At 41.2% G+C, this 25,738-nt stretch overlaps 1 protein-coding gene across 1 annotated transcript in view; it reads left to right on the forward strand.

Moving 5' to 3' along the window:
- EFCAB6 (EF-hand calcium binding domain 6) overlaps positions 1–25,738 on the forward strand; it is a 135,408-nt gene that overhangs the window by 79,385 nt on the left and 30,285 nt on the right. Inside the window, exons 17-23 of the mRNA XM_078851486.1 lie at positions 3,681–3,814; positions 6,339–6,574; positions 8,302–8,398; positions 9,438–9,556; positions 11,446–11,673; positions 17,283–17,438; positions 20,858–21,053. Of these exons, the coding sequence (XP_078707612.1) occupies positions 3,681–3,814; positions 6,339–6,574; positions 8,302–8,398; positions 9,438–9,556; positions 11,446–11,673; positions 17,283–17,438; positions 20,858–21,053 (1,166 nt within the window). The remainder of the gene's footprint in view (positions 1–3,680; positions 3,815–6,338; positions 6,575–8,301; positions 8,399–9,437; positions 9,557–11,445; positions 11,674–17,282; positions 17,439–20,857; positions 21,054–25,738) is intronic.

Below are 25,738 nucleotides of genomic sequence, written 5' to 3' on the forward strand. Positions count from 1 at the left end.
CCTCGGTCCTCCACCAACAGCCACCGCTCTCCGGCCACCCAGCTCTGAAGGCAGCGCAGAAGTAAGGATGCCAATACTGCGACCCCCCTACAATAACCTTATGATGTGTCCTGCTAGGATCACTAGCTTCCCATTTTTTAGCTTGATTTTTGTTGCTATTCTTTGCAATTGGCTTTTCTTAGGGAGATAGGCAAGGTGAATATCTACATACTGTCATCCTGACTCTTGGTGAGTAGTACCAATCTCACTCCATCTGCAGTCAGATTGATTTCAGGGCAACGTGAGCAAGGGTAGCAGAATCTGGTCCTTAAGAGGCAAGAAACAATCATAGTTCATTTTCCCAGGCAACAGTTAGATCCAGGAGCCATAGGTGAAATGTGAGTGTCATAGGCAATAACTCATTCCAACTTTCCTTTATATATTTTTCTGTTACTTTTCTACTTTAGTTCCAGATTTTCTGGGTGAAATCCTAACCCCACTGAAGTCAATGGGAGTTTTGCCATTGACTGCTGTGGGGTCTGTTTCACCTTCTGTATTATGACTCTTTTGATCTTTTTTCTCAAAGTTGTACAGTTCTGATTTCTGCACTGCTAGCAGTTGCCATTATTTCACCTGGCTTTAGATATAGGTGAAGGGGAAGAATTGACTTGTAGCTGGCCGATGCAGTATTAAGGCATTCCTTGTATCTGCCCTAACATTCATAATTTTGACCTTGACCAACCATCTGTCCATCAAAACATCTTATACTGTCTCAAAGAGCCTAGTAAAATATGCCTGAAAGCAAGGTAACATCAATACGATCAAAGTAAAACTGGACATATTCTCGAGAGCAGTGTTGCAGTGATTTAATCAGGAGTTTTGTGGTATTTGGGCTTTTTCTTAAAGCCCCAGTTCCTAGGAGTTGTGAGTCTCTACTTTCATTTTTTTTTAAAGTTACCAATCATCATAGTTGCAGAGGAAAATTACCCAGATTTGACATAGAGATTTAAAAAAATGGAAGGCAGAGAAAAAATGAAATTATTATTTTATTAAAATATGATTTTAAGTCAATCTCATGAATTTGGGGGGGGGAAAGATTCTTGTGTTTTGAGCACTTGCAGTTAGAAATACTGTTGATATCTGGCATTATTCTACTTCCTTTATGTAAGTAAAACTCCCATTGACTTTAGTGAGATGATCACTTCAATAGGAATGTTGCCTGAATGAACAGTGCAGAATCAGATCCCAAAAAACTGGATGTGTATAAAGCAGGGGGAAGTAGGGGATAAAAATGAGAATCATCTAAATGTAGGGCTGGAAGGGACCTTGAGAGGTCCAAGTCGAAGAACCAGAAAGGCCCACAATGGATGGCTTTTGATGGTTTCTTTGTTTGGGTGAGGGAAGGATAGTGTTTTTGATATTTCCGAGTTATTTTTGTCCTCATGTCTGTGTCTCAGTGGGTTAAAGTACAAATATATTTTAAAAAGAAAAGAAGTACTCTGTTGGGAGGTTCTGTTTATTTAACTGATTAATAAGAAAAATTCTGAGGGGAAGAAATGTCAGGAGGTACATTTTTCTGTATAGGTTTATCTCATTTTTAAAGTTGAAGTAAAACAAAAATACTTTGAAATTGTAAAACATGAGGAATTTGTTGAAGATATGGATGATGATGAACCTACAGATCTGCTACAGTATTTAATCTACTGGGTGAACTACCTTTGTATCATTGGGTCTTCTGGTTTCATGACTCTGAAAGGCCAAAACCTATAGGTTGTGATCCTGCAACACCCCACTTGTGTGCAATCCTTTTTACTTTAATGGGTTTATTCATATGAGTAAGGGTTACAGGATCAGTCCCTTACACACACACATATATGCCTATCAACATGAGGAAAAAAATATTGCAAAATTAAATTATATAAATATCTGTTCAGTTATACATAGTGTATTTATGATGACAGTGTGTATCTATATCTAGAGAGAGAGAATACATGACAGCATGGTATGGGAAGGTTTAATTAACAAGAGTTTGTTCTCCAAAACAAGTGCCAATAAAACCTTTCCACTTCACTGCACTGCCATCTATTCTGTATATGCCACTAATGTTCCAGGAAAACTATTTTTAAAATGCTTTAGAGAGTTAAAACATGTTATTTAAACTATTTTTCATTTCTCTCTCTCTCATAAACCAGATACCTTAGTTACCATGAGTCCAGCTGCACAGGGAACAGAAGGAGCTGTAATAACCTGTAACAGTGACTCAAAATAGATTTTCTATTGCCTAAAAATATCATGGCCCTTCCAGGACTAGAAGCAAATGTAGTGTCCCCCCCAGGAAGCTAGCAATCTCCTGTTCGTGATCTTGCAGGTCTGTGAGATTATAAACAGAGAAAAACTGGCACTTGTGCAGGATTGAATCTCACCTGCCCTGGTCCTCAGGTGGGGTAATTTTGGGGGTGAAATTCCACAGTTGGGCTGAGAAGGAAGAAATATTTTGCTGGCAGATTTATTTAGTTGCTGGTGGCTGTTTGAAGCTACTGAAGGTTTGGGTATGTTAGAATGACTTCAAAGGAGTTGGGTTAGTGTGCAGTGAGTGGGCAGTGGTGGTGCAGTTGAAGATGGGTCACTAATACATTTTGCAAAAAGAAAAGGAGGACTTGTGGCACCTTAGAGACTAACAAATTTATTTGAGCATAAGCTTTCGTGAGCTACAGCTCACTTCATCGGATGCATTCAGTGGACATTCAGTGGAGATGTGCAGTCCACTGAATGCATCCGATGAAGTGAGCTGTAGCTCACCAAAGCTTATGCTCAAACAAATGTGTTAGTCTCTAAGGTGCCACAAGTCCTCCTGTTCTTTTTGCGAATACAGATTAACACGGCTGTTACTCTGAAACCTGTAACGCATTTCTGTGGCTCTGTCTACAGCAATGCAGAATCTGTGTTCCTTCTCACGCAGGGTATGTCAGAGTATGTGTGGACTGGACCTGGAAGGTGTAATTTCCAGGTCAGGTAAACATACCCATGCTAGTTCCAATCGAGCTAGCATGCTGCTAAAAACAGAAGTGTAGCCGTTGGAGCAGGAGCAACTAGACAGGCTAGCCGCCCTGAATGCAACCCCTAAGTATGTACTTGAGGCAGGTAGCCCTTCCCAACACTTGCACTGCCACAGCTCTACTGTTGTTTTTAGCGCGCTAGCTCAATGCCAGGTCGTATGGCTCTGTCAACCTGAGATGGAACCTACACCTTCCAGTGCCCGTCTAGACCAGTCACAGCTCTCCTGGACTCCATCCTCTCCTTCTCCAGTCTCATACCATCCTCATTCGGCGCAACACTCAGGAACCAGAGAAGGCTAAAGTAAAAGCAAAAAACAACGATAACAAAAAGTTCCACCTCAACTGTGCCTTCTGCACTAGAGCTTACCCACAGGGGCCTGGAGTTTTTTGCTTTTGTTTTTGTTTTTGCTTTCACATGGTGCAAAGCAGGAGCTGAGGCAATTTCTGTAAATCAGAGGGACATTTACTAATACTATATTCAACTATCGAAGTATGTAATGTGTGAAGCCTAAAGAATGTGATAGGATTTTTTAAAACAATGTATATGATAAATAAATAAGACAACTCCATTGGTCCAGTATGTTTAATACCATAGAAAAAGATATTCAAGTCACAGATTGCTTTACTCTGATTTAATTATTTCAGATCCCAGATTGAATGGACCAGGAGCTACATTATATTGCAGTCCAAACCACCGAGTAAATAGCACTAAATTTCACTACATGACTGCTGAAGAATGTCTAAGTCAATTTAATGATAAGCTGATGGAAGCATATGGGGTAAATAAATGCAACTGTTGATTGCTTTTGACAATATAGCTAGTTATGTTAAAAATATTTGTTAAAAGGTATTTTTAAGTGGAGTTGTCAGAAAAGAGACTCTATAAAAAAGATATTGGGGTTCAATGTTTATTCTCTTTCAGTGACTTCCAGAGCAAACATACTCAGTTTACAATTCAAAAGCTGATTTTCTAATTGCTATCCCTGCAAACTCTTCCTGGGATCTGAAACCCAAAATATTTTTTCCAATTCTTTTATTGTCACTAGTAGTAAAGACTGTGCAACCAGAATCAGAACTGACATGTTGATGGTCCACAAAGAACAAAGTCCAGATGAATCTTCCATATCTATATTGATTTAGCACTGCTACAAATAAAAAACTTTTTTGTTGGGAAAATAAAAGCAGTTTTTTACATACCCTCTTTTTCAGCTATAGCCACAGTTTAAGAAAATATTTATTTACATTTCAACAAAAGTAAACAGCTCTTCTGCACTTCTTAAACACTTGAGTAGCCCCATTAGTGTGATTGCTAACAGAAGAAAAGATTTGCAAGATCAGATCCATGATGCCTAAAGATTTCAATGAGCAATGCAGTGCCCTTAAGCAAGAAAGCAGATTTTTCCAGAGATGGCACCAGTAAAAATCTAGAGGTCCTGGAAGAAAGCACTGGTCTCAAAAGGAATTGAAATAATACAGCTTATTATTAAAATGACATTAAAATACAAAGGTGAATTGGTGAAAAGTGCCCCTGTGGGATAGGAGCCCACCATGATTGGCTGGTGCACTGACCAATGGCAACACAGCATTGTATCCTCTTGATAGGACTTGATGCAATCAAGAGCTGGCTGCTGCCATGATAGGAATGTAGGGCTATTCTCATGGCCAGCCACTGAATATAGACAAGATATTGTGACAACAGCACAGAATTACTGGGCCAAATCAGATTTTCTGTTGATGTGTATATAGGCAAAAAACAATGGAGCTGTGCTCATTTATACCAGCCTAGCGTCTGTCCCACCGTCATGGTATTATTGCGGTAAGAATTACTTACTTTTCTACAAAAAGAAAAGGAGTACTTGTGGCACCTTAGAGACTAACCAATTTATTTGAGCATGAGCTTTCGTGAGCTACAGCTCACTTCATCGGATGCATACCGTGGAAACTGCAGTAGACATTATATACACACAGAGACCATGAAACAATACCCCCTCCCACCCCACTGTCCTGCTGGTAATAGCTTATCTAAAGTGATCATCAAGTTGGGCCATTTCCAGCACAAATCCAGGTTTTCTCACCCTTCGCCCCCCCCCTCCCCACACACAAACTCACTCTCCTGCTGGTAATAGCCCATCCAAAGTGACCACTCTCTTCACAATGTGTATGATAATCAAGGTGGGTCATTTCCAGCACAAATCCAGGTTCTCTCACCCCCCTCCAAAAAACCACACACACAAACTCACTCTCCTGCTGGTAATAGCTTATCAAAAGTGACCACTCTCCCTACAATGTGCATGATAATCAAGGTGGGCCATTTCCAGCACAAATCCAGGTTTTCTCACCCCGCCACCCCCATACACACACAAACTCACTCTCCTGCTGGTAATAGCTTATCTAAAGTGATCATTAAGTTGGGCCATTTCCAGCACAATGCTCAAATAAATTGGTTAGTCTCTAAGGTGCCACAAGTACTCCTTTTCTTTTTGCAAAGACAGACTAACACGGCTGTTACTCTGAAACCTGTCATTACTTTTCTACATTTTGTTAAATGATTATCATTAACATTTATCAGTTGAAATCCTAACATAGACATGTATAGAATAAGAGAAATTTATCATTTTTTTAGCAATTGCAAAACAAAAGAATATTTAATCATTATCCTTTGGCTGAATTCAGTTCTATCTATGTTCCTGGCACGACTAATACACCAATAAATACACCAATATTTGTATGTTTAGACCAACTAAAGCGCTCTGTGGCAAAGCTGGCCATTCTATAATAAATTATTTCTGAAAACGTATCACTTCTAAATTCACTCTGATTTTTTTTTCCGCATTTTAATGGAGGGAAACCGTTCTGGAGGGACATTCATTTTTGAAAGGTCTCTTCTCATAATGGTTTCGTCTAAGTATGTAACAAAAAACATAGAAATAAGGTGTTTTATCATTATAGAGTTGATGGGAGCCAGGATCCAATGGCCATATGTGTAGAAGGCTTGCAGATTGGCTGCCAAGTGGTTTTGCATCAGTTCAGTACTTGTTTGTAATGAGGGGAGATAGGACTTCAGTTCATTTAGGGACAATGATAGAAGATTTTACATTAGCTTTATATGTGAAGTAGGTTGACAATGTAGAGTCTAGTAAGGAGGTGTTATAGGTGTTGTATACCATCAAACTGCCTTGCCATATTTTGCCTGTTGTCAAAATAAATCCATAATGAATTCAGTGTTTGTATTTTGAAATGTGTAACTAATGTGTTTTATCTGAAAGTTCAAGCATTGACATTCAGTTAAATATTCTTTGTTAGGACACCTACTCTGCCTTCCATAAAACAGATAGTAACCGTGATGGTATAATCAACATGCTTGATTTTCGACGCCTCCTGGAGAGCTTTGTGTTCATCCTTAGAGATGAGGAGTACTCACGCCTGCTTGGTATATTGGGCATGAACCTGAACTCTACATTAAATTACCAGGAATTCCTTCAACTTTTCCAGACCCAAGAAACAAAAGAGGCACATCCTTGGCTGAATCCATCTCACAAGTAAGAAGGACAGCAATGTTATAGTATCTATACTGATCGTATACATTTATAGAAGTTAAAATCATAGAAATGTAGGGCTGGAAGGAACCTTAAGAGGTCATCTAGTTCTCCCTATGTGCTGAGGCAGGGCCAAATATACCTAGACCATCCCTGACAGGCATTTAAGTAACCTTTTCTTTAAAACAGTTTGTTTAGTGTTTGCCTAACCTGTTCTTAAAAATAATGGGGATTTCACAATCTCCCTTGGGAACCTATTCCGGTTCTTAAATATCCATATAGTTAGAAAGTTTTTCCTAATATCTAACTTAAATGTCCTTTGCTGCAGATTAAGTTAATTATTTCTTGTCCGACCTTCAGTAAGAATGGAGAACAACTGGTCACTGTCCTCTTTATAACAGCTCTTAACATATTTCCAGACTGTTATCTGGTTCCCCCCATGCAAGTCTTCTTTTCTCAAAACGAAATATACCCATTTTTTAACCTGTCCTCATAGGTCAGGTTTTCTAAACCTTTATCATTTTGGTTGCTGTCCTTTGGATTTTCTCCAATTTGTCTATATGTTTTTGAAAGTGTGGCACCCAAAACTGGACCCTCATTGGAGAGGAGGTGAAAATACGTTGAAACTTTCCAGTTAACTCTTTATATCATTTAATTGGTCAGTAGTTTCGCATAATGGAAATCCAATTACCAGTGGTATGAAGTAGAATGTTATATAAGTCTGCCTCTCTAAAGCAGAGGTGGGCAAACTATGGCCCGTGGATCACATCCAGCCCATCCTGCCCGGCCCCTGAGTTCCCAGCTGGGGAGGCTCGCCCCCAGCCCCTCCCCTGCTGTCCCCCCTTCCCCATAGGTACGCCGCCACACGGGCTTGCGCCCACCCACCTCCCAGGCTTTCCAATAAGTCGGTCCTGCCGCTCTGAGCGGCATGGTAAGGGGGCGGGAGGGGGAGTTCCAGGGGGCAGTCAGGGGACGGGGAGCGGTTAGATGGGGCAGAGGTTCTGGGGGTGGGGGCAGTCAGGGGACATGGAGCAGTGGGGGTTGGATGGGGGTGGGGTCCTGGTGGGGCAGTTAGAGGCGGGGGGTCCTGGGAGGGAGCAGTCAGGGCACAAGGAGTGGGAGGGGCATTGGATGGGTCAGGGGTTCTGAGGGGGGCAGTCAGGGGGCAGGAAGTGGTAGGGGTGGATAGGGGGTGGGGTCCAGGCTGTTTGGGGAGGCACAGCCTTCCCTACCTAGCCCTCCATACAGTTTCTCAACCTCGATGTGGCCCTTAGGCCAAAAAGTTTGCCCACCCCTGCTCTAAAGTTACCAACTTTGTAGATTCAGTGGGTCTGATCTAAATTACTGAAGTAAATCAGGAATACCTTTATTGGAGTCACTCCAGGTCTTGTGATATGTGACTAAATTGTTTTTGTTTCTAAGATAGTTAACATTTCCTTCTAGCTGGATAAATGATCCGTGTTTGCTATTAAGTCTGGAGGCAAGTTGAACAACACTGATCTGAAAATAAACAGGGAATTACAAAATTTAAGATGTCTTCCCTAACTTGCAGCTGGGGAAATAAGATAGTATTTAAAGAATTAAGTTTACACAGATGTGAAATAATAGCCTTTAAGGGTTTCTTAGAAACTAAAACAAAAAATAAAAAAAACCTCCACAAACTTGTGAGAGATTAAAGATTCTATTAAATGTAGAACACTGTTAGTTATTATTTTATTTTTCTTTCTGAGACCAAAACAGACAATACCGGATGCAGAACTAGCTTGTGATCAGGCTCATTACTATCTTGTTATCAAAGCACAGACCAGATGGCATGACCTAGCAAGGGTAAGAAAAACATTTTCATTAAATAAGTAAGCTGCACTAATGGATTTTAGAACATTATGCAATCTCGATCTTCAGATTATATAAATATTCAAAAAAGGCATTTGTAAAATAGCTCATTAATGATAAAAACTTATATGTATAAAACTAAAGTGCTGGAGCATTTGATTTTTAAAATTTTAATTATTTAGTAGTTGCTATTAGAATTGTTTCTAAAATTTTCTTTATATTACTACTGTTATTTCTTATTCTTTATTATTAAATATATGTATTGTAATAGTATCAAGAGGCCCCAATGATGGATCACGGGATCCATTGTGCTAGGCACTGTACATGCACACAGAAAATTGCACTCACAATACAGTCCTCATTAAGGCAATTAGTCTGTGCCAAAATACCAATAACTATATAAAGAGAAACTTATAAACAATCTTAATAAAAACTAAATAATTAAAATTTCATGTATCTGAACCAATTATTGTATACTCTGAGGATAGTGAAGGGCAGATAGTCGTGGATTGAGAAAAAGATGAATGGGGAGAATAAACTTTGTTATTTCATTACATTGTTATAAAATTTCAGTAAATGAGTCCATACTGCTGCTACTTAAAATTTGCAAGATGAGCATGCACAGCTGCAACTAAAGAATGCTTTATATTAGTTTATAGCACAACAAGCTGGAGCCAGCATCTGCAGAATTGGACACCTCAGTGTGGATTTTCAGTCTGTACTTTCCACCTCTATGCATCAAGGTTCGTGCATACCCACACCTGTATGCACACTTTTAATGCTCAAACCCCAGTGTACATAGGTGATAGAAGTTTCATGTGCAAAACACATCGCCAGCATACATATGTGTTACTTCACCAAGAGATCCATGCACACAGTGAAGGCTGATAATCAGGCCCAAAAACTCGTTAAAAATGGAATTCATCTTCGTATGTTTTTTCATTCTTCCCTAATTCCTATTATTGCGTATGAAGAGATCAAGTATTTTGTAAAGCCTGTTGGCTCTTATTATTAAAAGTTTCTTAAATTCTAGACTTTCCGTGAGTTTGATAGTGAAGGCAATGGAATTGTGCAGCCAGAGGATTTGAGAGCTGTCTTGTTCAGATTCGCCATTCCAATCACCCCAAAAGAATTTGAAAAGCTTTGGGCAAGGTAAGGTGGCTCTAAATATTAGTTCTTCAGCAACAACATATGTATTTAACCTGACACAGGAATCTTATCGAGGACAGTGAATTACAATTGTTTACTTTCTAAGGGAGACTTATTTTATTATGTTGATATCAGCTCATCATGATGCCGTGTTCCAAAATACAGCCTTTTATTACACTAAGATCACTAACAAAATAAGGTAAATGCCTAATCAGTTCTCAATGAAGTCAGTGAGTCTAACTTCTATTGGGTTTAATGGTATTGCCTGCCCCCTTTAATTTGAGCTACCCTTTCATCTCTGATGATGACTTGGATTGCAAGTGAAGTAATTTGGTTTTCTGCTAGGACCTTATTTATATACACAGATGCCCACCAGTTCTTCCTAGTTGGCAGTCAGTTGCAGGGAGGCTTAGGACTGGAACAGCAGGAGTGTTTCAGGTCAGACTGGAGGTGCATTGGCAGAGCTCTTTGAAGGAAGCTTGTCTGTACTATAGGTGTGTCTGAAGTCAATGCTATCAGCTGCTTCTTTTCATGAGATTAAATTCACTCACAAAATTTTCAGCTGAAATAAAAATGATTCACTGGAAAGAAATATGATATGTAGCAAACACATAACAAGGAAAAGTAAGATTGTTTCATGCTGTGTAAAAATTGTGAGTAATACCATGATACATTTTTATAGACAAGTAATTTGTTGTGAAGGAGGGAAAAACACTAGCCCTATTTCAGCTGAGAGTAGTAGTGCTGTAAATTGTGTCTGAAACAGAAGAATGTCAGATGCATGTGACATTGTATAAAATCCACCTTCATTATAAGTCTTTAAAAACTCAGACTCTCTATGGTATAAGGCTCAGGTGTATGGTGTCTTGGTTTCAAACTGCATTAACTATATGGTTTATTTCCTAGCACTGATTCATCTCTGAACTATTTTCTACTTCATTACATTTTACTTTCTATTCTTATTCCTTATGGATGTCATGCCACACTACAATATGTCCCTTCCATTCAGTCATCTGCTGCATAACTTCATTCCCAGCCACCACGCATTTATAGGATATAAAATCTTTTATTTACCTTCTGTGACTGTATGTAGAATAAAGGAATTGGAATAACAACTAAGCCTAAATTAGGCTTTTCCCTGCATGGGTGCACTCGAGAAAGAAGGGGTTGCACGGAGCACACTTACAGCAAGGTCTCTATCTAAAAAGGCATAAACAGTTTTAATACAGTGAGGCCCAGATTTTTTAAGAGTGGCTTAACATTTAGGGCCTGATTTTTAGAAGTGTCACAACTCCTATTGAAATCAGTGGTCAGCACCTCTTGAAAGTCAGCCGTTCTGTATCTCAAGTCAGGCACCTAAAAATAAGGCACTATGAGGTAGATAATATTTCAGTCAACTTTCTCCTTAGGGTAGAATTTTCAAAAGTGCCTAAGGGTTCCTACACTGGAAAAAAAGCCCTGCAGCAGTCAGTCTCTGAGCCAGGGTCAACCGACTCATGCTCATGGGGCTCGCGCTACAGGGCTAAAAATAGCAGTGTAAACATTCTCACCTCTTGGGCTGGAGCCTGGGTTCTGAGACACACCCCACTTTCTGGATTTCACAGCTCAGTGGGATTGTCTGCACTGCCATTTTCAGTCCTGTAGTGTAAGCCAGAGGCAGTTGACCCAGGCTCTGAGACTCACTGTTGTAGGAGATTTTTTGCAGTGTGTAGATGTACCCCAAGTCCCATTGAAAGTCACTCTTACACGCTTTTGGCATGTCATCTATAAGGGCTGAAAATCAATGAGACTTTAGCGGCTAAGTGACTTAGGCATTTTGAAAAATTTATGGTAATGCCTTGCAGTGATGAATATATGAATATTTCATTTTAAAAGAATATTTCTTTTAAAAGGTATGATACAGTTGCAAAAGGCTACCTTACTCATCAAGAATTTCTACAGAAATTGGGGTTAGAGTTTGCACCCGCTCACACTGGACTAAGCAGACATATTGTGGAAGACAATTATGCAAGTTTGATGGAGCATTACAGTAATCAGCAAAAGAAGCATTTGGAGATGGAAGAGCAGCAGAAACAGCAAACTAAAGCCCTACATGTCAGTGAGATTAAAAAGCAGATCAAGTAAGTTATTTATCAGTGAAGTGAATAACTTTCATGCTGTGTTTATCGTTACTGTGGTAAAAAGTAATGCTAAGCATACATATATGTATTTACAAACCTTCTCTGAAGATAAATCCTACTAGATACTGGGCCAAATTTATACCCAGTGTAACTCAATTGATTTCAGTGGGGATAAGTTTGACTCATTGAGTTGTTTGAGGCAATTCTAAAATATTCTCCCTGGAAGTATGTCATTCATTTTGTAGAGTTTATGGCCCCAATCCTGGGCTGTGTCAGAACTACTATTGACATAAACTGGGGGAGAAGAGCAAAGGTAGCTTTAAACCAAGCCTCCTTTGCAGTTCTCTGATCATAGAAGTGACTGGGAGTAGGCCTGTCCCAGTAAAAATTAGAGCAGCCTCAGGGCAGATTTAATGTACACCCAGCTGTTTCTGACCCAAAGGGGCATTTCTGGTACCTGGGATCAGTGGGGCATGAGGACACCTTAGTCACAAACCCTTTCTGATTACCATGCCCAGTGCATGGAGGTGGGTGGAAAGCATAAGAGCTGCTATGCTACTGGGAATCCTCCACCCCTGGCAATTTTAAAATCAAGATTAGATGTTTTCCTAGAAGATCTGCTCTAGCAATTATTCTAGGGATGTTCTATGGCCTGTGTTACACAGGAGGATGATCACACTCATCCTTTCTGGCCTTGGAATCTATACATTTGTTAAAGTAAAATTATGGCAGGGTTGTGTCTCTGGAGCAGCCACACAAAACTGCCCTAGCAGAGTCCAAAATCTGGTCCTATATAAGAGAAGCAAACAACAAACATCTTCTCTCTAAACTGGTGGAGTCCCCACGTAATTTCAAACAAACTCTACGTCCTCAGAGATAAGACATCTGTCCTGGGAGATCTGGCTGACAAACAAAAAGGTAAAGTAAATGAATGCCATCTTCCCTGGTTTGACTGCTCAGAGGATTCCCTTACTGCCAACTAAGTCTTTCTTTTCCTCTGGGCTGCTGCTCCTAAGGCTCTGGACACACTGCAGCTTACATCGGTATAAGTTATGTCGCTCAGGGGTGTAAATAAGCCACCCTCCGAACGACATAAGTTACATTGACCTCAGCGCCGGTCTGGACAGTGCTACGTTGGCGGGAGAGTTACCGCTGCTTGCAGGGGCTGAGATAATTAAGTGATGGGAGAGTTCTCTCCTGTCGGCTTCGAGCATCTGCACTAGTTGTGCTACAGCGGTGCGGCTGCATCAGTGCACTGTGCTGCTGCAAGCTCTTTAGCGTAGCCATAGCCTAAGCTTCCTTTAGTGCCACCAAAGTCTTCTCCGGACTCCTTCTCTCAGGACAAGACCATCTCAGGTTTTAGCTCTCTCTACTGGAGGAGGCTATTCCCATCTCCCTTGGACTCAGAGGAGACTCTAATGATCCCCATTTGCCCCAGTGAGTCTGAAGTAATTAACCTGCAGCTCCCTGTAGAGTTCCAGTACCGTTAACAGAGTGAGGCAACAGGAGAATCCTGTTGCCCTCTTACAGTTCCAGAAGGTTATTGATTGCCTTGGCTAATTGGATCACAGCAGCCCCCATGGTAGATTTGCCCACTCCGAATTAATTCCTGACTGACCGATAGCAGTCAGGCGTTGCAAGCTTGCACAGGGCTATCGCCACTCACTTCTCAACTGTCAGGGCAGATCTCATCTTCGTATTCCTGCCCTTCAGGGTGGGACTCACAAAGTTTCATGAAAGTGGCCTTACGCATGTGAAAGTTTTGCAGCCACTGGGAATCATCCCATACTACAACAGTATGCGGTCCCACCAATCTGTGCTTGTTTGCTGTGCCCAGAATCGGTGTTCCACTGTATCAACCTGCCCCAATGCCGCCATGATATCCCAGTTACCACATCCCGTACTTTCAGGAACATCTGTGTCCGTGTCCATGTCTTCCCCACAATCTTCCTCGTGCTGATGGCTCCTAGCTAAGTTCTGCACATACTGCAGGATAATGCACGACATATTTACAGTGTTCATGAAAGCAGTGTGCAGCTGACCGGGCTCCATGCTTGCCATGCTATGGCGTCTGCACGGGTAACCCAGGAAAAAAGGCGTGAAACGATTGTTTGCCGTTGCTTTCAAGGAGGGAGTGAGGGGAGACTGACAACATGTATCCAAACCCAGCTGCGACAATGTTTTTGCCTCATCAGGCATTGGGAGCTTAACCCAGAATTCCAAAGGGCAGCGGGGACTGTGAGATAGCTACCCAGAGTGCACCACCCTGTGAGTTGATGCTAGCCACGGTATTGAGGACACACTCTGCCGACCTAATGCGCTTAGTGAGGACACACATGATCAACTGTATAAAATTGCTTACTAAAGATCGGCTTCTATAAAATCAACCTAACTTCGTAGTGTAGACATGCCCTTAGAGTCCACTCCCCTTGTCCTTTGACTCTTTAATTATTCATACACAGTGGAAGAGCTTCAACAGGAGAGACTGAGGGCTATATCCTATAGCCTTGTGGTTAGTGCTTAAATCCTTTCTCTTTTTAGGCAGAGGGTGGATTGGACCTGGGTCTCCCACATCCTGCATGAATGCTCTAACCACCGAGATCAAAGTTGTAAGGTGGGGACCACTTCATCATCAAGCCAGATTTTCTGATCTGGCAGGTAGCCTCTGAGCACACCTATTTGTTTGGGCCCACAGGTGCTCCTCTGGTTATCTCATCTATTTCTCCCCAGTTCATGGATTGCTGTGGAGCTTAGGCAGGAGATAGGCATCCAGATGCCTAGCGTGAGGCAACAGTATGCACGTCTAGAGGCAGAAACATAGGCTCCTGGGGAACCGTTACTGCAAACTTTTAGGTGCTGAGCAAGTTTAGCTGTCCATTGGGTCAGGCAGCAGCCAAACGCCAGTTTTGGGGGTTGCAGTGGTGCCTAAATCTGGAGTTTTGGCAGCTAAATATCTTCGTGGATCTGGGTCCAGATGCTTCAGAGGAAGATGTTAGTGGCCCCTCCCTCATTAGATTTTATCCCAGTCTCTAATAGTTAGAGATTGGCTTAAGACCTGAAGCATGAGGTGTAATATCCCTTCTACAATTTTTGTTATTAATTATTATAACTCTGGATATTCTTGATACCCATATAAATGTCCAATCGCTTTTTGAATCTTGTTATGTTCTTGGCCTCAGTGACTCCCTATGTGCAATGAGTTCCACAGTTCAATCACAAGCAGTGTGAAAAAGTATTTCCTTTTGTCAGCCTTGAATTTCACACCTGTTAATTTAATTGACTATGACCTTATTCGCTGTCTCTTTCCTTGCCCACTTCCTGACTGCCAGGAGTTATCCTCCAGTAGCAATTCCAGTCTGTTTGCTCTGCACACCCACTGGTCCTTCACATTCAGTTTGCTCTTTCTGAAAGCAAGCAGTGCAAGAGGAGTTGAACCCAGACCCTTGGACTCCTCAAGTTTTACATAGGAAGGCTGTAAGTGTCTTTTGAGCCAGAGGTTGGAGTCATGGCTTTAAGAATTAAGTCCATTGTGTGCATAGACACAATGGAAGGCAGTTATCCAGCAGAACCACCAATGTTTCCCTTCATGAGAGGGTCATGAGCAGCAGAGCTGGGTACCATGCCCATTCCACCATGTTGGTCAGCATAAAGATGTTTGAAGATGGAGGGAGGCCAGATCCAATGGCTACAGGATTTAGTGGTTCCAGTGGCTACAAAATCCAACACAGATGGTATGCAATGGTCCTGGCCCTTACTTCACTCCCTGGGAGTTGGGAAATGCATTCCTTCCATCTGTCCAAGTCTGGCTCAGGCTAGTTTACACAGCCCATTTACTCTGGCTTTCCTCAAGTGTTGTGAATTTCACCCTAAATTCTTTGTAGCAGTTTTATGCCCTGTGATTAGACACAGTAAAACTGTGACTCTGAGCATCTTAACATTCAAAATATAAGGCTGGATATATAATTTTTTTTGGTTTTGTTTTAACTCACAGGAACAAATACCCCAAATTAGAAACAGACATTGAGCAGCAGCTCTCCAGCTCTTCAAGAGAAATACAAAACATTTGCAAGACAAGATTATTTTTTGGCAGCATAGCTGAATCCATAGTTTAAATCCTCATTTACTCAGTGCACATATTTACTGCTGCAAGTGGAATAATTACTGCTTGGAAACCATTACTCAGTCCAAGAAATGATGAATGCCTCAATTTTCTAAAAATATGAATCTCAAAAGCTGTTTTGATTTTACGTCTTCCTTTACTTTCATTTTGAAGGTTTAAGTGGAAGATAATAGTGGTGATGAAGAGCTATCATTTAGCAGCATGGGTTGGAATGTAACATACCCCTGTGAAGGATTCTAAAATAATGCTGCTGCTGTGATAGATTAAGGGCCTTATGGTGCCTTTAAAGTATAGCCTTTCCTTGTGGGCAGTGTGGAGCCGCACTGTCTCATGGGGAGGGATTCCTCACTGAGCACCCTGGTGCTTTTGAGGGTGTGTAGGCCATATTAGCAGGTGGCAACAGCCTAAAGGATTCTCTGATGCACCTGTCTTGCTTTGAAGACCAGTATGGAGAAGTAGACCATGCCCCCACCTCCTTCATCCAGTCTGCAGTTGTGGCTGGCCCTTAAGAAGTGTCAAGCAAGAGGGGAACGGCTCCTTGTGCTCTCGTTCCATGCATCTGTGTAAGAGCCCATCACTTTCTGACCCTACATGCCTGATCCGTGTTTCATAATCTACATCTGGTCATAATTCTCATTTATTTTAAACCTTGCATTAATCTTTAGTGACTCCTCCAGCCAGTTGAGTTGCAGTGATAGGTTGTGGAGGCAGCAGTAAAGTATGGACAGGTTGGTGTTAAACTAAGAGTAAAGGGAAAGCAAGGGGTGATGCCTGGGGCTCCAAAAGGTATTCAAAAGATCCCCAACTTCTCTGGGATAAAAATGACAAAATAAATGGGGGCTGGAGAAAAGAGTCTTGGGTCTGAATTAATTAATCTGTGAAGAAACAGATGATATTTTAAATACCTGATAGCAGCTCTAATGGATTCATCCAAAGCCCATTGAAATCACTGGGAGTTTTTCCATTGACTTCCGTCAGTTTTCGATCTGGCCCTCAAATAGTATAGTTCTTGCTCTGATATAATAATTTCAATTAAACAGCAAGACTTTCTGTTCTTGTTAAAGTTTTATCAGCCCAATATTGCAGAGGGTAATTTGTTGGAAGTCAATTGTCATAACAGCTATATTAAACATTGTATATCTTCTTTAGGGCCAAGTTTTCAAAGAGCGATCTAGATTTTGTATCTTTAATTTTGAATGGTCAAAAGCAGGTAGTTAAACCTTCTAACTAATTGATTTACAAATCCAAATGTCATTTGTACACATATATCTGGGTGGCTTATCTCTGCAATTGCTTGAGAAAATTTCAAAGTGGTTTTGGAAAATTAGACATCCTAATAATTTTTGTTTCACTCTTTGGACAAATGATACCAAGTTAACAAATGCAAGTAAACCGAGATTCTTGCTCTGCCTTTTATTTTTGTATATTTGTATTTATCTTTTTCTAATATTTAACAGGAGAACTAAAACAAACATCTGCTCTCTTTCAGGGATAAATTTAGGGACTACTTCCAAGACTTCAACAAGGCCTTTTATAAACTGGATAAAAATAAAGATGGCTATATAACAGTAGATGACCTATGTAGGATGCTGCAAGAATTCAATTATTATCTTGATGATGAACAGTTCAACAATCTTCTAAACAGGTTTTTATGATTGTGTCATAGGTCTCTCTCTTGTCCCAAGCCAATAAAGGACTTAAATATGCGCTTCACTTTGAGAAAATAAGTAGTCTTATTAAAACCTATGCAATTACACACATGCTTAAAGGTGCCCATGTGCTGAAGCGCTATGCTTGATCAGGGTTGGTTCTGAGGATAAGTAAGATGGAAATTGCTTTTTAGATAAAATTAAAAACAGATTAATTTATTCTGTCTTCCTCATAACATTAGTGTTGTAACAACTTAAATGCTTTTGAAATCAAGCTGATTATTTGAGGAAATTAAGCAGATCTGAAAATAGGTCAGTTTTTTAGTGTATGTTAAAATTTGTATTTAAATTATTAGTTTTATTTAATTAAACAAAAAAGAATGCGGGGGTTGGGGGACCCCTGCAAAAGCAGAAATTGAATCATATCAGGCTAAAAAGTATTAATTTTCAAATGCTACTGCTATGCAAAGGCATACATTCTGTGTTGTGTCTTAATATCATCAAGTAATATCAAGAAATAGAATCTCTTTTATAAGGTCTATAGAACACAAAGGACCTAATCTAGTAGAAAATATCCATAGCTTTCTGCACTTCACAAGCCCCAGAAGTGACATCCCTATGTGGCACTGCTTTATGTTCTCATAACACTGTTAGACCAGACTCTTTAAAAAGAAATTACAAAATCTTTTCTCAGTTCACCTTTTGTTGAGTGATCAACTTTTTATGAATGGAAACCCTAATAAGAATCTTCTGCTTGTTTCTTCTTCAAAGACCTCTTGATGATAAACACCTCCATTCATTGTAATTTTGTGCAGATTGTTCCTTTCTAGATCCAAAATAGACTTTTCTAAATAATACAGAGTAGATTAGCATTTGCATTTGGTTTTACTACTAAAATTTTAATACCAACTTGGCAATTTATTTCTCTGCTGAAATGGTGTTGATTATTTCCTTTTCCACGGTGTCTCCAGTATTGGAGCCAGCTTGACATTGGTAATCTGTGGGAGTGCTGTGCAGCTGCAAGACACAAAATCAGGACTCTTGAATGTATTTTTCTTAGTAACAGATATTGGGTCTATGGTTAATTTCTGTTCCAGTCTCTTTTCATAAAGCTTCCTTTTTGTTTAACTGGCTCTCCTCATTAATTAGACATTCTAGTAAGTGGATATTCTGGTGATTGGTGGCATAGGCAGTGGTCCTCAGTGATTTACTGTGAAAAAAGATGACAAAAGTACATTACAGTAATTCACTTTCACATACGGAATATAAGATTTGCCATGCTGGGTCAGACCATAGGGCAATCCACTCTGGCACTGGCAAGTTCTTGATGCTTCAGAGCACATTTTAGCATCATATCCTTAGCCAAGTGTGCAATGCGGAATGCAGGACAGAAAAAGTCCTCCCTGGCCCCTGTGGTATGAGATTTGCTTACCTCTATCAAAGCATGCATTCAGTGTCTACAAATGTGATTACTGGTCATAAAATTATCTTGGCCTATTAAAACTCCATGTACAGTCTCTGAGCCAGATCCTGATCTCAATTACCCCAGTGTAAATCTGGAATAATTCCAATGGAGCCAATGGATTGCACCAGGTTAAATTATCAGAGTCTCTCTGACTGACTTTTGATGGTAATTCCATAAGCTGACTGCACTGAATTTCCACTGGGGTAGCTGTGAGCAGAATCTGCCCTTTGATGCTATGGTTTACTGTGGTAATGAATTCCACAGGTTGACCACACAAGTCTGAAGTCTTTTCTCTGATTGTTTTAAATCTACTTGACATCATTTAATTAAATGTTCTTGTCTGATGGGGCAGTGGAATAAATAAATAAATAATAATTAATAATTAATTTCAGTCCTCCCCCCTCCGACTCTTCTACTTCCTGTACTAACAACCCTTATTTTTGCAGTTTCTCTCCGTATGTAAATCATGACTTAATTCTCATCTTATGTGGTGAAACATCCTTGAGTAAAAATGAATTTGGTTTTGTAACAAAGTCCTCTGCAAAAAAACCTCAAAATCGTATGTTAGAACTCCTTTTTCCCCAGGCTGATATTTGACGCAAAAATGTATTCACTGTTTATACCTGGAGCTATCTACATTTAGATGTGCAGCTCACTGAATTTCTTATATGATGAAGTACAAAACTCCATAGTCTCTGTGATCTACCAGATATTACACTTGGCAAGCAGATATTTAAAAGGTCTGAGAGGAGATTTGAGAGACTTCAGGCCAGACTCTCCAGTGTAACCTGACAATGAAAGCTTAGCAGCAAATTCCCCTTGTGGAGGGGAACTCTTCACTGGTTGGAGATGGCATCTGCTGGGTCAGACATACCACCCTTCAACTCAGTGGATGCGCCAAGGGAGGAAGGGCATGTATCAGAGGCATAGTGAAGGGGAACGTCATTACATGAGTCCTCCACATCCCCCAGACACCTTATGCTCATGGCTTAGGTTAGAGCAGCCATTATGTTGCTCTCATGGATACCAAAGCCAGGCTGGTGCAGGATCAGGAGCTGTACAATTGTTCCCTGATAGCCTGCCACCCTGTGCCCAGTGGAGCTCAAATGCAGAGGACAGTCGAGCCCTTCAATTATAAACTCAAGAAAAGCTTTGTATGGAAATTGATTTTGTTTCCTACCATGTGATGAATAGAAGGCAGTTTATCCACTGGTTATAGCAGGAGACCTGGAGTCAGAACTCTGGGTTCCATCTGCAGCTGGCACACTGTGATTTTGGGGAAGTCACTTAGGATATGTCTACACTGCAGCTGGCAGCAAGCTAGCATACTAAAAGCAGCAGTGTGGACTTCGCGGCTTGGGAAGTGGTTCAGGCTCTCAAGCCCACCTGACCCCCTTTGTCCGAGTTTGGGTGGCTATCCTGAGTCTTTGCTAGCGGCTCAGTGCCCACAGTGCTATCTTTAGCGCCCCAGCTTGAGCTGAGCTAGCACAAGTCTGTGTACCTAGACTGGGAGGCTCCCTCCCACCGGCAGTGTAGACATACCTTAGGCTTTGATTTTCAGAGATGCTGAGCAGCCACAACTCTCACGGAAGCCCATAGGAACTTCAGGGACTCAGCACTTTTAAAAGTCAGTCCAGTAATCTCTCTTTGCCTCAGTTTCCTTATCTGTAATAGCAAAACTTCCTTGGATATTGTGAGATTCATGTTATACTTTAACAGCTCTTTTAGATCCTGGAATGAAAGGCACTATGCAAAGTGCAAAATTGGGGCAGGGACTATCTTTTTTGGTCTGGGTTCATATAGCACGTACCACAATGGGGTCCTGACCCATACCTGGGTCTCCTAGGCACTACCACAAGACAAATAATAATTATTATTTAGTAGCAATTGTAGTAGCAGATATACTTTTTTTTACAAAATGTTGATATACTATTCTGCTTTTTCTCTTAGCTTAGGAATCAGTATTCATGACAGCAAGCTCTCTTATTTTGATTTCCTGAGAGCGATTGATGATGGCAGAGCATCTAAATACCAGCAGAGACAAAAGCATGCTGCACCACCTGCAAGCTTTGCAATGCTCAGCTTAGAAAAGACCCTAATTAAGATAAAAGAAATAGTTACATCTTCTTATGATTTGTTATACAAGGTAGGTTACATGTGGACATAACATTTCATTTCATTTCTTTATGCCTGGCTGGGGCTAGCCTAGCTGTCTAGAAGCATTTCTGCTGCTAAATAGGGTTCCCCAATGCCAGGCCAGCAAGAGCAGGGATAAGTATAAAAGTAGCATGGTCGGCCCCCACCAGAGAAAGCACTTTGTAGCATCAACCTGTGGTGGTTACATGACATAGCAGTGACAAGTCACTGCAGTGTATGGCCGTGTGAGAATAGAAGTTGGTGAGTAAAAGGGGAAAACAGGATCTTAGAGCCCCCACCAAATTAATTAGGTGCATGTAAATTGTGTGTTAGACATCTTTGGAGCAAAACTCTTCCAAATAACTGGGAGGAGAGTGCATAGTGCATGGTTTCCCCAAGTTGTGAGTTATTACATATAGGGAATATACGATGCTGTGGTGGAGCATTTTGGTTTTACCAGCGTGAGTTGAGATGGGCCATGCTACACTTGAGTTACGCAGGTCATCCCAGGGAGGCAGGGTTGAACACTTGACAAAGAATCCAGAGGAGTTCTGTTGACAGCTCTGCTCTTGACTCTCTGTGAGACTTTGGACAAATCACTTAAACCGATTGTGCTTCAATTTCCCCATTAATAATCTCTATCCACCATTATATAGCATTTTGAGATTCTGTGGATGAAAAGTGCATACGTTATTGTATAATTATTATAATTATGCCTGAATCTACCAAAAACCTGCAGCCAAATGGATTCTCTCTCAAAGTTCTTAGTGTCCAATGGGATCATGCTAGAATCAGTCTTAAGCATAGGCAAGAACAATCAGACAGACTTTGGAGGAAACTTGCTTATCCCAACCCACAACCACAGGGCTAATGGACACTGATATGCTGTGAGAAATCATAGAATATCAGGGTTGGAAGGGACCTCAGGAGGTCATCTAGTCCAACCCCCTGCTCAAAGCAGGACCAATCCCCAACTAAATCATCCCAGCCAGGGCTTTGTCAAGCCTGACCTTAAAAACCTCAAAGGAAGGAGATTCCACCACCTCCCTAGGTAACACATTCCAGTGCTTCACCACCCTCCTAGTGAAAAAGTTTTTCCTAATATCCAACCTAAACCTCCCCCACTGCAACTTGAGACCATTACTCCTTGTTCTGTCATTTGCTACCACTGAGAACAGTCTAGATCCATCCTCTTTGGAACCCCCGTTCAGGTAGTTGAAAGCAGCTATCAAATCCCTCCTCATTCTTCTCTTCTGCAGACTAAACAATCCCTGTTCCCTCAGCCTCTCCTCGTATGTCATGTGTTCCAGTCCCCTAATCATTTTTGTTGCCTCCGCTGGACGCTTTCCAGTTTTTCCACATTCTTCTTGTAGTGTGGGGCCCAAAACTGGACACAGTACTCCAGATGAGGTCTCACCAATGTCGAATAGAGGGGAACGATCACGTCCCTTGTTCTGCTGGCAATGCCCCTACTAATACAGCCCAAAATGCCGTTAAGCCTTCTTGGCAACAAGAGCACACAATTGACTCATATCCAGCTTCTCGTCCACTGTAGCCCTTAGGTCCTTTTCTGCAGAACTGCTGCCTAGCCATTCAGTCATTAGTCTGTAGCGGTGCATGGGATTCTTCCTCCTAAGTGCAGGACTCTGTAGTTGTCCTTGTTGAACCTCATCAGATTTCTTTTGGCCCAATCTTCTAATTTGTCTAGGTCCCTCTGTATCCTATCCCTACCCTCCAGCGTATCTACCACTCCTCCCAGTTTAGTGTCATCTGCAAACTTGCTAAGGGTGCAGTCCACACCATCCTCCAGATCATTAATGAAGATATTGAACAAAACTGGCCCCAGGACTGACCCTTGGGGCACTCCACTTGATACCGGCTGCCATCTAGAAATGGAGCCATTGATCACTACCTGTTGAGCTCGATGATCTACCTAGCTTTCTATCCACCGTATAGTCCATTCATCCCGCCCATACTTCTTTAACTTTCTGGCAAGAATACTGTGGGAGACCGTATCAAAAGCTTTGCTAAAGTCAAGGAATAACATGTCCACTGCTTTCCCCGCATCCACAGAGCCAGTTATCTCATCATTGAAGGCAATTAGATTAGTCAGGCATGACTTGCCCTTGGTGAATCCATGCTGACTGTTCCTGATCACTTTCCTCTCCTCTAAGTGCTTCAGAATGGATTCCTTGAGGACCTGCTCCATGATTTTTCCAGGGACTGAGGTGAAGCTGACTGGCTTGTAATTCCCCGGATCCTCATTCTTCCCTTTTTTAAAGATGGGCACTACATTAGCCTTTTTCCAGTCGTCCAGGACCTTCCCCGATCGTCATGAGTTTTCAAAGATAATGTCCAATGGCTCTGCAATCACATCCGCCAACTCCTTTAGCACTCTCGGATGCCGTGCATCCGGCCCCCACGGACTTGTGCTCATCCAGCTTTTCTAAATAGTCTCAAACCACTTCTTTTTCCACAGAGGGCTGGTCACCTCCTCCCCATGCTGTGCTGCCCAGTGCAGTAGTCTGGGAGCTGACCTTGTTCGTGAAGACAGAGGCAAAAAAAGCATTGAGTACATTAGCTTTTTCCACATTCTCTGGTACTAGGTTGCCTCCCTCATTCAATAAGGGGCCCATACTTTCCTTGACTTTCTTCTTGTTGCCAACATACCTGAAGAAACCCTTCTTGTTACTCTTAACATCTCTTGCTAGCTGCAACTCCAGGTGTGATTTGGCCTTCCTAATTTCACGCCTGCATGCCTGAGCAATATTTTTATACTCCTCCCTGGTCATTTGTCCAATCTTCTACTTCTTGTAAGCTTCTTTTTTGTGTTTAAGATCAGCAAGGATTTCACTGTTAAGCCAACCTGGTCGTCTGCCATATTTACTATTCTTTCTACACATTGGGATGGTTTGTTCCCGTAACCTCAATAAGGATTTTTTAAAATACAGCCAGCTCTCCTGGACTCCTTTCCCCCTCATGTTATTCTCCCAGGGGATCCTGCCCGTCAGTTCCCTAAGGGAGTCAAAGTCTGTTTTTCTGAAGTCCAGGGTCCATATTCTGCTGCTCTCCTTTCTTCCTTGTGTCAGGATCCTGAACTCGACCATCTCATGGTCACTGCCTCTGGGGTTCCCATCCACTTTTGCTTCCCCTACTAATTCTTTCCGGTTTGTAAGCAGCAGGTCAAGAAGAGCTCTGCCCCTAGTTGGTTCCTCCAGGAAATTGTCCCCTATACTTTCCAAAAACATCTTGGATTGTCTGTGCACCGCTGTATTGCTCTCCCAGCAGATATCAGGGTGATTGATGTCTCCCATGAGAACCAGGGCCTGTGATCTAGTAACTTCTGTTAGTCGCCGGAAGAAAGCCTTGTCCACCTCATCCCCCTAGTCTGGTGGTCTATAGCGGACTCCCACCACGACATCACCCTTGATGACACATGCTTCTAAAGAGGACAGCACTGGTGATGTCATAGAGGAAAAGTGAGATCCAGTATCAAAAGGGGCACAGTTTCCTTAAAGGTGAGTTCCATTTAGGTCTGCCTTGACCCTTTAATTTTTTGTAGGGGCAGCCCTCATTACTGTAGATCCCATATACTGTTTAGCAAACCAGGGCTCTCATACAATGGTCACATTTAAGTAGTAAGCATTTCTCATGGTAAGGTATAAATGCCTTACTGCACTGAACATTATTAATATAGGAAGTATTGCAGTAGTTTCAATAGCCTGGTATAGAATTTGTTAACTTTTTAATGATTCCCACTATGTGTCCTGTTAAGGGCAATATCCACTTTTTAATCCATGAGGTCTTTGGGGGTCATTGTTCTGTCTACTGAGAATGTAATGTTTCGATTTTGTGATTTGAGAATCTACATTTTGGGTTTGAATAAGGCATCTGTCTTGTCTTTTAGGATGCTACAGGACAGCTAAAATAATTTAAGGGATTGAGACTTTTTATCCTTGGAGAATCACCCCTTGTCCAACATGTCCTAGGTGGACTTGTGGAGAGGCAAAATCTTTTCCCATTTCCTTTGATGTGGAAGAATAGAATAGTCTTCCTTTGCTTCTGCTTTTAGTGCAGTCACTTTCAAAGTCAGGGTTGCTGCTGCATGTGTAATAAGAGATACTAATCCACCTGGCCTCAAAAGGAAAACCTTCATTAGAAAGAGGGGAGGTCAAAAGTGTGGTTCAGCAGAATTTAGCTAACTTTCCAAAATTATCATACAGTTTTCAAAAAAATTCTACATCGCCAACAAAACACAACCATTGAAAAGTCTGAAAATGAATACAGAAGGGTGTCAGCGGAGTCCTCGTTGCCATGTAATCATTCCCCAATCACTTTTGGCTTACCTGGCTCACTCTGCCCAACCCAACTTTATTTTTGCCCCTAAAATTTCTCATAAGTATAGGCAAAGATCAAAATAAGTTGCTAGGAATTCATAGAATCCCATTTCCTATTCAAGGGATCTATTTCCAGTGTATTCCAACATTAAAATATAGTACAGCATGATTTTATAAAAAAAACCTGTTATTTGCTACACAGTACAGTCCAGTTAAAAATACCATCTTGTAAAGTCATTTTATGAAATTCTATTCATAAAATTATTTTACTAAACCAAAACATCACATCCTGAAAGAACCTATAGAACTTTGACTCGGACTGTATTCTTGTCAAATTTGTACAAAATATTTACATATG

The sequence above is a fragment of the Lepidochelys kempii genome, chromosome 1, assembly GCF_965140285.1.
Source record: "Lepidochelys kempii isolate rLepKem1 chromosome 1, rLepKem1.hap1, whole genome shotgun sequence".
In the NCBI taxonomy this organism is placed as follows: Eukaryota; Metazoa; Chordata; order Testudines; family Cheloniidae; genus Lepidochelys; species Lepidochelys kempii.